Source organism: Salvelinus fontinalis, chromosome 12, assembly GCF_029448725.1.
Source record: "Salvelinus fontinalis isolate EN_2023a chromosome 12, ASM2944872v1, whole genome shotgun sequence".
NCBI lineage: Eukaryota > Metazoa > Chordata > Actinopteri > Salmoniformes > Salmonidae > Salvelinus > Salvelinus fontinalis.
In genome coordinates, this window is record NC_074676.1 from 24,184,753 (window position 1) to 24,201,646 (window position 16,894).

The 16,894-nt window shown below is 43.7% G+C and overlaps 1 protein-coding gene across 1 annotated transcript in view; it reads right to left on the reverse strand.

Annotated features, from left to right (window-relative positions):
• The window catches only part of LOC129867021 (RNA polymerase II elongation factor ELL2-like), a 53,371-nt gene that overhangs the window by 21,404 nt on the left and 15,073 nt on the right, over window positions 1-16,894 (reverse strand). Inside the window, exons 3-4 of the mRNA XM_055940121.1 lie at window positions 11,471-11,598; window positions 3,987-4,147 (exon numbers count right to left, since the gene is read on the reverse strand). Coding sequence (XP_055796096.1) covers window positions 3,987-4,147; window positions 11,471-11,598 — 289 coding nt within the window. The remainder of the gene's footprint in view (window positions 1-3,986; window positions 4,148-11,470; window positions 11,599-16,894) is intronic.

Consider the following 16,894-nt stretch of genomic DNA (forward strand, 5'->3'; position numbering starts at 1 on the left):
GAAGTGAGGAGTTAGTGAGCATATAACAGGCTTAGGATGAGTTCTCCATGGTTCACAGGTTGGAGTTTAGCCAGGAGGGCGGGGTTAAGTTCTACTCTAGCATTAAGTGCCATAGGATCTTTAGTGATCACAGAGAATTATGATCTTGGCTTATCATCTCATCTGAAAGACAGCACACAGTTTGTGGTATTCCTCACTCCTTGGGTGTATTGGCATGTCCTACTGCTACCTGATGTTCTCCTTACCAGATAAATGAGTCTAACCAGACCCAACCATAACTGGACTAACCAAGCCTAACCTTTCTTAACCTCAATACTAGCTAGTGCTGAGCGATTAACAGACATTTTGGGGGGGGTTTCGGTTATTAATTAAACAACTAAGTTAATTGACATGGGAAACACCAAAAAATATATACATTCCTACACAAATACACTGCATGACCAAACTTAACTGTTTTTCAGTTAATTACCATGCCTGATATAGTTTGGGTATGTGTATATTTATGCTGTATATACAGGGCACATTTGTAAGAGACATACACTGCATGACAAAAAGTATGTGGACACCTGCTCGTCAAACATCTCATTCCAAAATCATGGGCATTAGTATGGAGTTGGTCCCCCCTTTGCTTCTATAACAGCCTCCACTCGTCTGGGAAGGCTTTCCATTAGATGTTGGGACATTCCTGCGGGGACTTACATTCATTCAGCCACAAGAGCATCAGTGAGGTCAAGCACTGATGTTGGGCGATTAGGTCTGGCTCGCAGTCAGCGTTCCAATTCATCCCAAAGGTGTTCGATGGGGTTGAGGTCAGGGCTCTGTGAAGGCAAGTCAAGTTCTTCCACACCAATCTCAACAAACCATTTCTGTATGGACCTCACATTGTGGACAATGGCATTGTCATGCTGAAACAGGAAAGGGCTTTCCCCATACTGTTGCCACAGAATCGTCTAGAATGTCATTGTATGCTGTAGCATTAAGATTTCCTTTCAGGGGCCTAGCCTGAACCATGAAAAACAGCCCAATACCATTATTCCTTCTCCACCAATATTTACAATTGGCACTATGCATTCAGCAGGTAGCGTTCTCCTGGCATCCGCCAAACCCAGATTCGTCCGTTGTACTGCCAGATGGTGAAGCGTGATTCATCACTCCAGAGAACGCGCTTCCACTGCTCCAGAGTCTAATGACGGCGAGCTTTATACCACTCCAGCCGACGCTTGGCATCGCGCATGGTGATCTTAGGCTTGTGTGCGGTTGTTTGGACTTGAAAACCCATTTCATGAAGCTCCCGATTGACAGTTATTGTCCTGACGTTGCTTCCAGAACCAGTTTGGAACTCGGTAGCGAGTGTTGCAACAGAGGACAGACAACTTTTACGCTCTACGTGCTTCAACACTCAGTGGTCCCGTTCTGTGAGCTTCAGTGGCCTACCACTTCGCGGCTGAGCAGTTGTTGTTCCTACATGTTTCCACTTCAGAATAACAGCACTTACAGTTGACCGGGGCAGCTCTAGCAGGGCAGAAATTTGACGAACTGACTTGTTGGAATGGTGGCATCCCATGACGGCACCACGTTCAAAGCTCTTCAGTATGGGCCATTCTACTGCCAATGTTTCCCTATGGAGATTGCATGGCTGTGTGCTCGATTTTATACACCTGTCAGCAACAGGTGTGGCTGAAATAGCTAAATATACTAATTTGAAGGGGTGTCCACATACTTTCGCATATATAGTGTAGGTCTCAATTTGTTGTCAGACAGCTCTGTAGCATACTTAGGCAGGCTAGCCTAGCTAAATAGGATGACTAAAGACAGAACGGGGACCACAGAGATAATGTTAGATGGTCTGGCTGGCCAGCAGCTACTCCCTGAGCAGAGATGAGACGATGACATTAAGGAATTCAAAATAATGTCTTAAAAGTACAAAATAATATTTAAAAGTTACATACAAAACTGCAATATTTTATTATTTCTTAGCAATTTTCTATTTTCTACTGATGTCTACCAAATTTGGACTTGACAGAGACAATGGAATATTTTCAATGTTTTGGCAATTTAATATTTACAACTTTTGGCTTTGGAATTTCTATTAAAAGACATTCTGTGTTCGAGTCCAGGCTCTGTCGCAGCCGGGAGACCCATGGGGCGGCGCACAATTGGCCCAGCATCGTACGGGTTAGGCCGGCAGGGATGTCCTTGTGCCATCGCGCACTAGTGACTCCTCTGGCGTGGCGGGCCGGGCGCAGTGCTGTACGGTGTTTCCTCCGACACATTGGTGCAGCTGGCTTCCGGGTTAAGTGGGCATTGTGTCATGAAGCAGTACAGCTTGGTTGGGTTGTGTTTTGGAGGACGCATGGCTCTCGACATTCACCTCTCCCGAGTCCGTACGGGAGTTGCAGCGAGGAGACAAGACTAACTACCAAATGGATACCACAAAATTGTGAAGGAAAAAAAAGTGGTAAAAGTAACAAAAAAATAAATAAAAATATATCTAAAATCAATGTAATGTCATTATTACATAATACAAATCGAAACCATGATAAAAAAAAAAAATCTGAATCCAACCAAAACAGAACCGACCTCAACAAGTTGTAATCATAGCATACAGGTGGTGGGAGATGGGGCTGCCAATGAGTTTCCAGATATAGCTTGCCAATACTTTTATCACTACTGAACATGTATTTAGAAACATGTCAGTTTGTGTGCTGCGTAGCGCATATGACGTATAGTTTATGACCCTTTCATTTAAGTTCCCTTTGATATCAAGTATATGGGCACCTTACGGTCCCGTCCATGCTGTGGGAAAGTGAGCCCAGTTGTGTGCCTTACACCTGATGAAACATGAGAACCAATGTCAATATTCCCAGGCTAAGACTGCAAGTGGACTTCTACATTTTTACTTGATAAACTTTAATGTAAAATGATGTATTTGGATAAGAAATAGCTCTTTGTTTTGTACTCATTCAGCAGAGATATTACACAGCAAACATGCCAGCTACATTTAACAGGGTTGTGCAAGAACACTCAAGAGGCCCATTTTCAGCAGCAGAGCATGGGAGGTAATTTGTGCTGCTTGCTTCAACAGCTGTAGAAAATGGCTTGTGCAGTAATTACCATTAATGTTATGTTGTAATTATGTTTTAGGCAATATGTGTAAAACTGTCAGTGTGTGCAAAGATGAGCTCCATGTGGCTTAAATCCACTAGTATAACGTCATAAACGCAGCAATTTTTTTTATGTGTGTCCAGGTTATAATACACAGCATCTGTAACATGTCCCTTCAGACAACAAGACATAACCCATCAGAAGACACAGAGGTATGCCTGTGTTTACACCCTCCTCCTGGATGAAATATAACTAATGCACATTCCAACGGTCCCACTGGTTCAGATGCTGTGTAAAGACATGTACAGCACTGGTATGCTCCCACAATTATTTATTTACTTTGTGGCGCAAATAAACATCGTTTTAATTTGCATCTTCATTAGTTCTTAAGTTCTTATGATGAATTATGGCCTTTGCTTCAAAGAATCTGCATACATGATTCAGTTTTTCAATAGATGAAAACTAATTGAGTCGCAGCCACTGTAATTAAACTCAGGCAAAACTTCATCCACTCAGCATGAGACTAGTTAGTGCATACTTCTGGCAAACTCAATCACATGAATGGAGCTGGTAGGCAGGTTGGCAGCGTGCCTAAGCAATCTGGTCAAAATGAAGGGAAAAGAAGAAGAAAAAGAGGCCTTCCCTCTCGCATGAATAATTGCAACCCAGTACTTTGATCAATTATGTGAAAACTTCCACACCATATGGCAATTATCAGCAGGACAAGATGCTAGAAGGCGATGGATTAGAAGCTTTCCGAGAACATTAAACACCTCCATTATTTTTCCCTTGATCCCCAGGCAGCAAAGGGCTCAGTATGAAGCTGGTTTGGACCCAACTCAGGCAGCATAGGTAAAGGCAGCCTGTGACTGCAGACTTACCATGTGTGGTGCCTGGTTTGATCTCGATGGCCGACCTGCTCATGATGTCCTTCTCAACCTGAGACATGCGCTCCCGGGTCATCTGGTATGAGTCATCAGTGGCACACACAGTGATCTTGTCCTGAATACTGCCCTGGCCCTCCAGGTGCTCCCTGCCCTCCCTGAGGAGAACACAGGATCAGACTCACATAGCAGCAACTGGTAATGTACAAAATATCACACAGTACTTCCCACTCAATAGAGCATTTTGTGAAAATGTATTTGTGTTTCTGTCTACGTGTGACATATGCCTCACTCCCATGACCGGTTCTTTGACTTCTGTCCTCATGCTCATTCCTCACATCCTATGGCATTAAGCTGTACAACAAGTGAAGATGCCTATGAGCTGTGGTGCAAACAGAGCAGCACAGAGCTACCTTTGACCCCTAAATGACCACAAACACTGATCTCACCATTCCCTGATCTCACCGTTACCCGAAACATGTGCAGTGTTGCGGGTAACGCGTTACAAAAGTAATTTTTATTTATTTATTTCACCTATATTTAACCAGGTAGGCAAGTTGAGAACAAGTTCTCATTTACAACTGCGACCTGGCCTAGATAAACCAAAGCAGTTGACACATACAACAACACAGAGTTACACATGGAGTAAAACAAACATACAGTCAATAATAAAGTAGAAAAATAATTCTATATACAATGTGAGCAAATGAGGTGAGATAAGGGAGGTAATGGCAAAAAATGCCATGGTGGCGAAGTAAATACAATATAGCAAGTAAAACACTGGAATGGTAGATTTGCAGTGGAAGAATGTGCAAAGTAGAAATAGAAATAATGGGGTGCAAAGGAGCTAAATAAATAAATACCGTAGGGGAAGGGGTAGTTGTTTGGGCTAAATTATAGATGGGCTACGTACAGGTGCAGTAATCTGTGAGCAGCTCTGACAGCTGGTGCTTAAAGCTAGTGAGGGAGATAAGTGTTTCCAGTTTCAGAGATTTTTGTAGTTCGTTCCAGTCATTGGCAGCAGAGAACTGGAAGGAGAGCCGGCCAAAGGAAGAATTTGTTTTGGGGGTGACCAGAGAGATATACCTGCTGGAGTGCGTGCTACAGGTGGGTGCTGCTATGGTGACCAGCAAGCTAAGGGGGGACTTTACCTAGCAGAGACTTGTAGATGACCTGGAGCCAGTGGGTTTGGTGACGAGTATGAAGCGAGGGCCAGCCAACGAGAGCGTACAGGTCGCAGTGGTGGGTAGTATATGGGGCTTTGGTGACAAAACGGATGGCACTGTGATAGACTGCATCCAATTTATTGAGTAGGGTATTGGAGGCTATTTTGTAAATGACATCACCGAAGTCGAGGATTGGTAGGATGGTCAGTTTTACAAGGGTATGTTTGGCAGCATGAATGAAGGATGCTTTGTTGCGAAATAGGAAGCCAATTCTAGATTTAACTTTGGATTGGAGAAGTTTGATGTGAGTCTGGAAGGAGAGTTTAGTCTAACCAGACACCTAGGTATTTGTAGTTGTTCACATAATGCGTTACGTACTCCGATTACTTTAACTTTTTCAAACTGGGTAATATTATAATGGTTATGTTGTCAAACAATGTGTGTGTTACTTTCAGAATCAAATCAAATTGTATTGGTCACATGCTTTGTAAAAAACAGGTGTAGACCAACAATGAAATGCTTACTTACAGCCCTTCCCAACAATGCAGAGAAAAATAGGCAAATAAATAAATAAACAATGAGTAACGATAACTGTCCTTTATACAGGGGGTACCAGTACCGAGGTGATGTGCAGGGTTAAAAGGTAATTGAGGTAGATATAGGTTGGGGTAAAGTGACTTGGCAACAGGATAGATAAAACAGTAGCTGCAGCATATTAAATGAGTCAAGAGTTAGTGCAAAAGGGGTCAATGCAGATAGTTTGGGTGACTATTTGGTCAGCTATTTAGTAGTCTTATGGCTTGGGGGTAGAAGCTGTTCAAGGTCCTGTTGGTATCAAACTTTGTGCATTGGTACCACTTGTCGTGCGGTAGCAAAGAGAACAGTCGATGACTTGGGTGGCTGGATTCTGACAATTTTTAGGGCCTTCCTCTGACACCGCCTGGTATAGAGGTCCTGGATGGCAGGAAGCTTGGCCCCAGTGATGTACTGGGCAGTACACACAACCCTCTAGTGCCTTGCGGTTGGAGGCCGAGTAGTTGCCATACCAGGCAGTAATGCAACAAGTCGGGATGCTCTCAATGGTGCAGCTGTAGAACTTTCAGGATCTGAGGACCCTTGCCAAATCTTTTCAGTCTCCTGAGGGGGAATAGGCTTTGTCGTGCCCTCTTCACGACTGTCTTGGTGTGCTTGGACCATGTTAGTTTGTTGGTGATGTGGACACCAAGGAACTTGAAGCTCTCAACCTGCTCCACTACAGCCCCGTCGATGAGAATGGGGACGTGCTCTGTCCTCCTTTGCACCGACAAAGTGTATTCCTTTGTAGTGTTTTTCTGCAGTATTACTTTAGAGAGCCTTGTTGCAAACAAGATGCAGGTTTTCTATTTATTTTGTATATGTGTGTATTCTTCTTTTCACTATGTAATTTAAGTCATTATTGTGGAGTCACTACTACTACTACTTCCGGCGCCGAGCGAGATGGCAGCCTCGCTTCGCGTTCCTTGGAAAATATGCAGTATTTTGTTTTTTTATGTGTTATTTCTTACATTGGTACCCCAGGTGATCTTAGATTTCATTACATACAGTCGGGAGGAACTACTGAATATACGAGTAACGTCAACTAACCACCGTTCCTACCAGGAATATGACTTTCCCGAAACGGATCCAGTGTTTTGCCTTCCACCCAATACAATGGACCTGATCCCAGCCGGGGAGCCTACGCGACGCCGTAAAAGGGGCAAACGTAGCGGTCTCCTGGTCAGGCTTCGGAGACGGGCACATCGCGCTCCACTCCCTAGCATACTACTCGCCAATGTCCAGTCTCTTGACAATAAGGTCGATGAAATCCGAGCACGGGTAACATTCCAGAGAGACATCAGGGATTGCAACGTGCTCTGCTTCACGGAAACATGGCTAACTCAAAAGACGCTAACGGAGTCGGTGCAGCCAGCTGGTTTCTTCACGCATCGCGCAGACAGAAACAAACATCTTTCTGGTAAGAAGAGGGGCGGGGGGGTATGCCTCATGATTAACGAGACGTGGTGTGATCATCATAACAACACTCAGGAACTCAAGTCATTCTGTTCACCTGATCTAGAACTCCTCACAATCAAATGTCGACCACATTATCTACCAAGGGAATTCTCTTCGGTCATAATCACAGCCGTATATATTCCCCCCCAAGCAGACACATCGATGGCCCTGAACGAACTCTATCTGACTCTCTGTAAACTGGAAACCACACACCCTGAGGCTGCATTCATCGTAGCTGGGGATTTTAACAAGGCTAATCTAAAAACAAAACTCCCTAAATTCTATCAGCACATCGATTGTCCTACCAGGGCTGGCAAAACTCTGGATCACTGTTATACTAACTTCCGCGACGCATATAAGGCCCTCCCCCGCCCCCCTTTCGGAAAAGCTGACCACGACTCCATTTTGTTGATTCCAGCCTACAAACAGAAATTAAAACAACAAGCTCCCGCACTCAGGTCTGTTCAACGCTGGTCCGACCAATCTGATTCCACGCTTCAAGACTGCTTCGATCACGCGGATTGGAATATGTTCCGCATTGCGTCCAACAACAACATTGAAGAATATGCTGAGTCGGTGAGCGAGTTCATTAGGAAGTGCATTGACGATGTCGTACCCACAGCAACGATTAAAACATTCCCAAACCAGAAACCGTGGATTGACGGCAGCATTCGCGTGAAACTGAAAGCGCGAACCACTGCTTTTAACCAGGGCAAGGTGACCGGAAACATGACCGAATACACACAGTGTAGCTATTCTCTCCGCAAGGCTATCAAACAGGCAAAGTCCCAGTACAGAGACAAAATAGAATCGCAATTCAACAGCTCAGACACAAGAGGTATGTGGCAGGGTCTACAGTCTATCACGGATTACAAAAAGAAAACCAGCCCCGTCGCGGACCAGGATGTCTTGCTCCCAGACAGGCTAAATATCTTTTTTGCCCGCTTTGAGGACAATACAGTGCCACTGACACGGCCCGCTACCAAAACCTGCGGGCTCTCCTTCACTGCAGCCGAGGTGAGTAAAACATTTAAACGTGTTAACCCTCGCAAGGCTGCAGGCCCAGACGGCATTCCCAGCCGCGTCCTCAGAGCATGCGCAGACCAGCTGGCTGGTGTGTTTACGGACATATTCAATCAATCCTTATCCCAGTCTGCTGTTCCCACATGCTTCAAGAGGGCCACCATTGTTCCTGTTCCCAAGAAAGCTAAGGTAACTGAGCTAAACGACTACCGCCCCGTAGCACTCACTTCCGTCATCATGAAGTGCTTTGAGAGACTAGTCAAGGACCATATCACCTCCACCCTACCGGACACCCTAGACCCACTCCAATTTGCTTACCGACCCAATAGGTCCACAGACGACGCAATCGCAACCACACTGCCCTAACCCATCTGGACAAGAGGAATACCTATGTGAGAATGCTGTTCATCGACTACAGCTCAGCATTTAACACCATAGTACCCTCCAAACTCGTCATCAAGCTCGAGACCCTGGGTCTCGACCCCGCCCTGTGCAACTGGGTCCTGGACTTCCTGACGGGCCGCCCCCAGGTGGTGAGGGTAGGTAACAACATCTCCACCCCGCTGATCCTCAACACTGGGGCCCCACAAGGGTGCGTTCTGAGCCCTCTCCTGTACTCCCTGTTCACCCACGACTGCGTGGCCATGCACGCCTCCAACTCAATCATCAAGTTTGCGGACGACACTACAGTGGTAGGCTTGATTACCAACAACGACGAGACGGCCTACAGGGAGGAGGTGAGGGCCCTCGGAGTGTGGTGTCAGGAAAATAACCTCACACTCAACGTCAACAAAACAAAGGAGATGATTGTGGACTTCAGGAAACAGCAGAGGGAGCACCCCCCTATCCACATTGACGGGTCAGTAGTGGAGAAGGTGGAAAGTTTTAAGTTCCTCGGTGTACACATCACGGACAAACTGAATTGGTCCACCCACACAGACAGCGTTGTGAAGAAGGCGCAGCAGCGTCTGCTCCGCCCACAACCGTAAGGCTCTCCAGAGGGTAGTGAGGTCTGCAGAACGCATCACCCGGGGCAAACTACCTGCCCTCCAGGACACCTACACCACCCGATGTCACAGGAAGGCCATAAAGATCATCAAGGACAACAACCACCCAAGCCACTGCCTGTTCACCCCGCTATCATCCAGAAGGCGAGGTCAGTACAGGTGCATCAATGCAGGGACCGAGAGACTGAAAAACAGCTTCTATCTCAAGGCCATCAGACTGTTAAACAGCCACCACTAACATTTAGCGGCCGCTGCCAACATACTGACTCAACTCCAGCCACTTTAAAAATGGGAATTGATGGAAATTATGTAAAAACGTACCACCAGCCACTTTAAACAATGCCACCTAATATAATGTTTACATACCCTACATTACACATCTCTTATGTATATGTATATACTGTACTCTATATACTCTACTGCATCTTGCCATCTTATGTAATACATGGACCACTAGCCACTTTATACTATGCCACTTTATGTTTACATACCCTACAGTACTCATCTCATAGGTATATACCGTACTCTATACCATGTACTGCATCTTGCCTATGCCGTTCTGTACCATCACTCATTCATATATCTTTATGTACATATTCTTTATCCCTTTACACTTGCGTGTATAAGGTAGTAGTTGTGGAATTGTTAGGTTAGATTACTTGTTGTTATTACTGCATTGTCGGAACTAGAAGCACAAGCATTTCGCTACACTCGCATTAACATCTGCTAACCATGTGTATGTGACTAATAAAATTTGATTTGATTTGATTTGACTACAATGTTGATCCATCCACAGTTTTCTCCCATCACAGCCACTGAACTCTGTTTTAAAATCACCAACGGCCTAATGGTGACATCCCTGAGCAGTTTCATTCCTGTCCTGCAGCTCAGTTTAGAAGGACAACTGTATCTTTGACGTGTCTGGGTGGTTTAATACATAATCCACAGCATAATTATTAACTTGATTATGCTTAAAAGAGATATTCAATGTCTGATTTGTTATTGTTACCCATCTAACAATCACTGCCCTTCTTCATGAAGCTTTGTAGTTGAATCTGTGCATGGAATTCAATACTTGACTGACTATGTATGGGGGGGGACAGAGGAAGGGTTAGTCATTCAAAAAAATGATGTCAACCCCTATTATTTCACACAGAGTGAGTCCATGTAACTTATGTCATTTTTTTAAGACAAATGTTATTCCTAAACTAATTTAGACATGCCTGAACATATGGGCTGAATATTTTAGTTATGTCATTTCTATTAATGAACTTTGACAGAGTATTTTGAGTAGATTGTTGACAAAAAATGACAAGTAACTTTTAATTCTGCTTTGTAACAAAATGTGAAGAAATCCAAGGATATGAATACGTTTGCAAGGCCCTGTAGGTCCCTCTGTTGTGTAAGTACAGGACTTTGTCAATTTTTCCCATTTAAAAATGTATGTAGTTATGTCCTTGAGCTGCACTTGTCTATTTATGTTTTGTACCATGTCATGTTTTATGTTTTGTGTGGACCCCAGGAATAGTAGCTGTTGCTGAAGCAACAGCTAATGGGGATCCTAATAAAATATGAAATACTAATACACTAGCATTCAAACTTCAGGAACACAGCACGCTAAATAGGTGCTTACAGTAACTCAAATGAAAAACAAGACCTCAACAAATAGTGCTTACTTCAAAAGGTCAGAGGTTATGAGTAGTTCAAAAATAAGACTGAACTATACATGGTAAGAAAAACAGTCTGGGATAAGCTGTCATTGGTTTCTAGCGGTCAGTCACATGGGGACAAGGGTTACTTGCGTTAGCAATGAAAGATAGAGCGAGAGAGAGAGAGAGCAGTGTCTCAAAATTCCCTGTGGTCCCAATCTGACTGAACTAGTTGGGGCGATATGGGCACAAATACATATCATGATAAACTGCCTGAATTGATGCCATAACAATAAATACAATAAGTTAATAAAAATGAGCACCACTGTTCTTTAAAATTATCCTTTAACCTACTACTACTAGTTTGATGGTTGTAGCCATCAATTGTCCAATTAACAATCACCCATATTAGCAAACGTAATTCATTTCCTATTTTACATTTCTCTAGTATAGGCTACTTATCGTAATATACAATATCAGCAAAATGTCTACAATAAGTGATCGGTATGGTCGGTGTCGAAAATGTTTGGTTTATCGTCCCAGCTCTACTGTGAACTGGCTTAGAATTCCATCTGTGGTTGACTGAAACAGTAGAGTGGGATTACCCTGAGACATGCTGGTGGATGCAGTCAAAGCTGGCCTGAGGTTTGTCCTTGCTATCACTGGACAGGTAGAAGGAGAAGACCCGGAGTGCATCTGGGGCTTCTGGGGACGGGGCGGGGATCTTGATATACTGTTGTCAGGGGAAAACAGAGAGAGCATTAGATCACTGAGGAGACCATGTGTAAAATTATTAAATGTTTATGACCAAGCAGTTTTAGCATATTAAACTGTGCTTTCGGTTTGCATTTTCTACATTTGAGTAATTTAGCAGATGCTCTTATCCAGAGCGACTTACAGTACAGAGTACATACATTTCAATTATTTTTTTGTGCTGGTCCCTGTGGGAATTCTAAACATGCTAAATGAAAAGCCTTGGGTTTGTGTGACACAATCCAAAGTGTTTTGGTAACTAATGTATAAAGGACTGCAAAGGATGAGCCTTACGTTAGTCATCAATTAGGCTACACATTTAATTGGAGAGCAAAACAGGATAAATAGGAAGACTGAGGTCATTGACATTATGTATGAGTCAAGTGTTCGGGGTGACAGCCAGGCAGTCTCGGGCTTCATGCCATTCCAAATAAAGCCCCGTCTGAAGCATATGAAAATCAACTAGGCATAGCATATCACTTTTACAAACTATTTCCAAACTACATCAGCACACATCTTGAAAGCTGTGCTGTGGCTCTATTCTCATCGATTACACAGTATTTACTCTGTGGTTGCTAACTGAATGCTGTGTCCACAGCAATTAAGTTCATCAGCTTGCACTTGCTCTTCGCAGCCCGGTAGAGAACAGTGTGTACTATATCTTTATCAAAAAAAGAAAATATTTCTATGAAAAACACTTTCCCTTCTTTTGTCTTAAGGTAAAGCCTAAAAGAGATTGTGTGCTTGATGTGAGCATGTAAGACTCCTTCCTCCACACCAATATTCTGACCGCTATGCTCAAATAACCCAAGATAATTCTGTACGCACTGTGCACAAAAAGTCTTGAAATATTTTTATCAAAATTAGTTTTGGGGCAGAAATGCCTTCTGGAACATATGGTCTTTCATGTGCCTTAATATCAAACATGTATGCCATCTGTAAATATGAATACAATTGTTAAATTACGGGCCTAGTTGGTTTAGCCATGGAAAAAGTCCCGCTATCCATGATTGGCTGAGATAATGAGTTGGCTGGACATGTCGAAAGAGGAATTCGGATTGGTCTGCCATGTAGCACACTTCGGTCTATATTATGAGCTGGTCAGTATGTGTAGGTAGTTTCTAATGTGGCTTTTTTGAAAGATATCACGTAGTAGAAATGTTACGTGTATCAGAGACACACACACACAGACTCGGGAGAGGCAGAGGCAAAGGTGGAGAGCTGTACGTTCTCCGAAACACAACCCAGCGAAGCCGCACAGCGCCACTCGGGAGGCCTGTGTAGTAATATTATTTGTATTGGTAGTTATATCCTAATGTTAGCTAGCTAACATTGAACCTGGTTGGTTAGCTACCTGCAAATTCATGCAGGGTAGTAACATTATGAGCTGGGATTATAGCTCATTGTTTAGCTAGCTACATGTCTAAACAAAAGACTAACTATTTCAATAGAATGTTTATGATGTCACTGCAACAACTGTCGATAGCCAGAGCGAATTTACCAGCTACGTCTATCTACTCCAATATCAGAGCACTCTCGTCTGAGTGTAACAGAGCGCAAAATAGCTGACGAATAACTAAATTGTTGCCAGCAGCATAGTTGCAGTCACCAACGCTCTGGATAACATAAAAACAGCCTAACCAGCTCTGCTATGGAGAGTAAAAATGGTCAGAGTAAGCCATTCTCTCGTTTGTATCTGGAAGTAGCTAGCAAGCTAGCCAACGTTAGCTGGGTGCTTGACTGCTGCTGTTAGGTCAGAACGCTCAGATCATCCCTACTTTTCAGCCAGAGTGTCCAGTGTGCACTCCGAGAGCGAAATGTTCTGAATTTATGAACGACCAATCTGACAACGCTCTGAATTGACGAACGCCTAGAGCACACTCTGGCACTCCAGATTACATTTACTAACACATCCGTAGTATAAACCAGCCTTTAGTCTTGAAATCTTTGGTTGTTTTGTCCATAGCCTCACACGTGAATCCTTAGAGATGGGTGGGGCTAAAGCTTAAAAGGGTGTGAATGATGCTGAATGGGTGTTGACAAAGAAGCGCTCTCCAGTAGGTACCATAAATTCAAGGGACTTTTTCTCAAAAGTGATGTTACAAGTTAATCAACTTTCCAAGGAGAATTGCTTTCCCATTGTTCCTCAACTGTAGTGTATGATATACCATTTTCTAGCTCTGAGTCTTTACTTTTATCCAATGTAAAAAAAGACCAAATCAAGTCAGTCGGTCACATTTAAGGGTATATTGTATATTAATAATATTACATTGTATCTGCAACTTTTCCACATACCACTTGGCCAAATTTGTTTAATCTGCTAGCAATATTGATATTTAAAAAAATGAAATGTAAAAAAACAATAATAATTAAATAAAATCTCTGGCCTGGACCCCCTTCTGTACCTCCGTGAGCTGCAGATCGTACTTTGGGAACCACTGCTTTTATCAACCTTGCAGCATTGCTGTTTTGATGTTATTGCTTTGGAACAACACACAGTTGTAATGTAAGTGTAATGAGTACCTTTTTTTTTTTTTTTTTTTATCTCCCCAGAAGTTGATTAGAGTAAATGTAATCTAACCTTTCGGTTACTGGCCCAACGCTCTAACCACTAGGCTACCTGTATTGATATGAGAATGAGCTTGACCCTCCGATGTTCAAGCCATAAAACTGACCTAAATAAGCCACTGGTTAAGCCAATAACCCAGGCCACGTGGGACCTCCTATGTCCCAAAGTGGCAACCTCTAGTCAGCCATTGGAACAGTGAGGCTGATATCCTGGCCTTAAACAAGGTAATAGTATCCCACTGTACTGTCCAGAGCTCCCCTGGAATCAAACAGACCCACGGGGAGCTATGGGGCCCTAAACCAGCCAATGAAATAGCCTAAAAACCTACTTTCACCGAATGGCCAATTAAAACACTGGAAGTCTAACCAACAGGTATTGCCGTGTACTTGAACACATTGGGTGCCAACTGCCCTTTTATTCCAGCTGAAATGGACAGTTTTGTTGATGCTGAGCCTGTGCCCTAGATTCAGAGGACAAAACGAAAGAGACAGAGCGATAGATGGTCCACAGAATGATTATCACTTCTTTTGACCCAGCATGATCACTGACTGACTGACTGTGCACAGCCATATATTACTCAGAAATTAGGAATTGTTTCCAAATCATCTGAAAATAAGTCACTTTCACTTCCCTAGTGTTCTCAGACTAGGGTGAGATGGCTAACACAAAAAGACAAAAAGGGCTCCATGTAACATTTCCCTTATATTATGAGCACTAAGACAAACAGAGGACAATCAGTGGGCCTTGAAACAGGCTCTTTAGCTTAACTGTGGAAAGTGATTGATTCCAGTCTGACTGATAGAATGCACAGTGCCTGGGGCAGATGTGGCAAGCAGGACTCTAGCTGTCACAAATGCCCAGTCATGCAGTACAGCCAAAAGCAGTTTCTGTAGCGTGTAGCCAATAAACAGCTTCTCTTTCAACACCCCACCTCCCCCCCACCCCTTCTTCCACTGAACTCCACAGCGAGCTTTGCACTCTCCCCCCATCACCCTCAGCGCTCTTAATAGCACCAAACACACAAGCCAACCATCGCAACACAAAGCACAAGGCAGCCCACAAAGCCATGGACACTTTTGATATAAAACTGACCATTAGTTATGTTGACCTATATCTGTCCAGCCCTTCAGATGAAGTGGTGGGGCAGGATTCAACTAATGTCTGCTTCAGGTTTCCACTAATTAACTGTCATCAACCAAAAAAGCATCAAGTAAATAGGAGCAACAGAAGAGCCATGCCTTCAGGACCTATTACCTCAAGACGCTGTCTAAAGTGGTAACGGTCTTGACCAAAATGCCAAGCAACAAGTCAGAGGCGCTCCAGAAGTAGGTCAAGGCAGATAGCACTGCAATGGAGAATGATTTCTTTCAAACGGAGATGCTGATAAACAGCTTGGCTGCCCCCAGGCGAGAGCACAGCTCAGGATTTACAGTCTTAGCTGTGCAATCACCTCCCCCAGAACCCCATACCACCACCACACCCCCCTCAGTCACTATGTGCCTTTGGTTCGAGGCAAGCACCCCCCCCCCCCCCCAGCCAAGCGTTAGAATCACCCTCCCCTCCCCATCCCCGCCACCGTGCACACATCATATTCTAATTCTAATCACTGTTACTCAGGTCAGTCCATTCTGAAGTTGACCCCGTTTTATCCACTGCTTCCTTCTCCACCTTCATAAGCATATGTCATTAGTTCCCAGCTCTATGCTTCCTGGCTCATGAGGAAGCTGCTCCTGGTTCCTTTTAGCCCATACATTCCCTTATGTGAAGATTAAGGCCCCCCAAAATGAGGCATTCCAGTTAAAAGCTCTGTCTGAGCACACAGGGGCCATCCTTGACTTGCTACTTTTCTCTCTCTCTCATCTTCGGATTACATTTCCCAGGACAGTTGTTCATGCTAGAGGGTTTTCGAACAAACAATCAAAAGAAAGGAAAACAAAAGCTTAGACCTACATTTTGTAGGCTTGTGTGCATACAAAAAAAAAGGTATAATCTATAAAAATGTTCATCACAAAAATGCTGTTGAAATATTTATAATTTTTAGAATGTCATTCAATTATTTGTGGGCTCCCATTTCCAAACTGACAGAAATCTACCATGACTTTTCCCCTCATACCAATCTGTTCCAGAACCACAACCCACATTAACAGGTAAGTCTAATAGTGTGAATAACAGAGGTGTGTATTTCCATAGAACTGACGACACAGGGCAGGGCGGCTGTACCATGAAGCTGCCCTTTCCATCCCTTATTAAGCCAGGGGAGTCCCACACTTCCGCAAGTCACATGGAAGGACTAAGGTCAAACATCTCCTAAGTTACGCTGCAGCCGTATGCCACACTTTAACCAAACATCAACATCAGCGGTCAATGCCTCCAACTAACGCACGAGGCCAACATGGGAAACTAGTACTATTTAGCATTCCCTAACTGCAGGAATTAAGGTTCACCCTTCGGGTCTGTACTCTTAAGATATCTTATCTGCCCATTCCTAAAGGGACATTTATAGTAAGCTATGCCATATTACACCAAATGTTTATTGTTCAAATCCTTGTACAATATCTCATGACAAGACAAGTTACATTTTTTGTGAGAATGGATAACATATGCAAATTATTCTAAAAACTCCCCAGCAGAACAAATGGAAGTCACTGTGCTACAGTGTACTATCAGGAAAGTGGTAGGTCAGTCAGCTTTGCCCAGTAGTGTATAT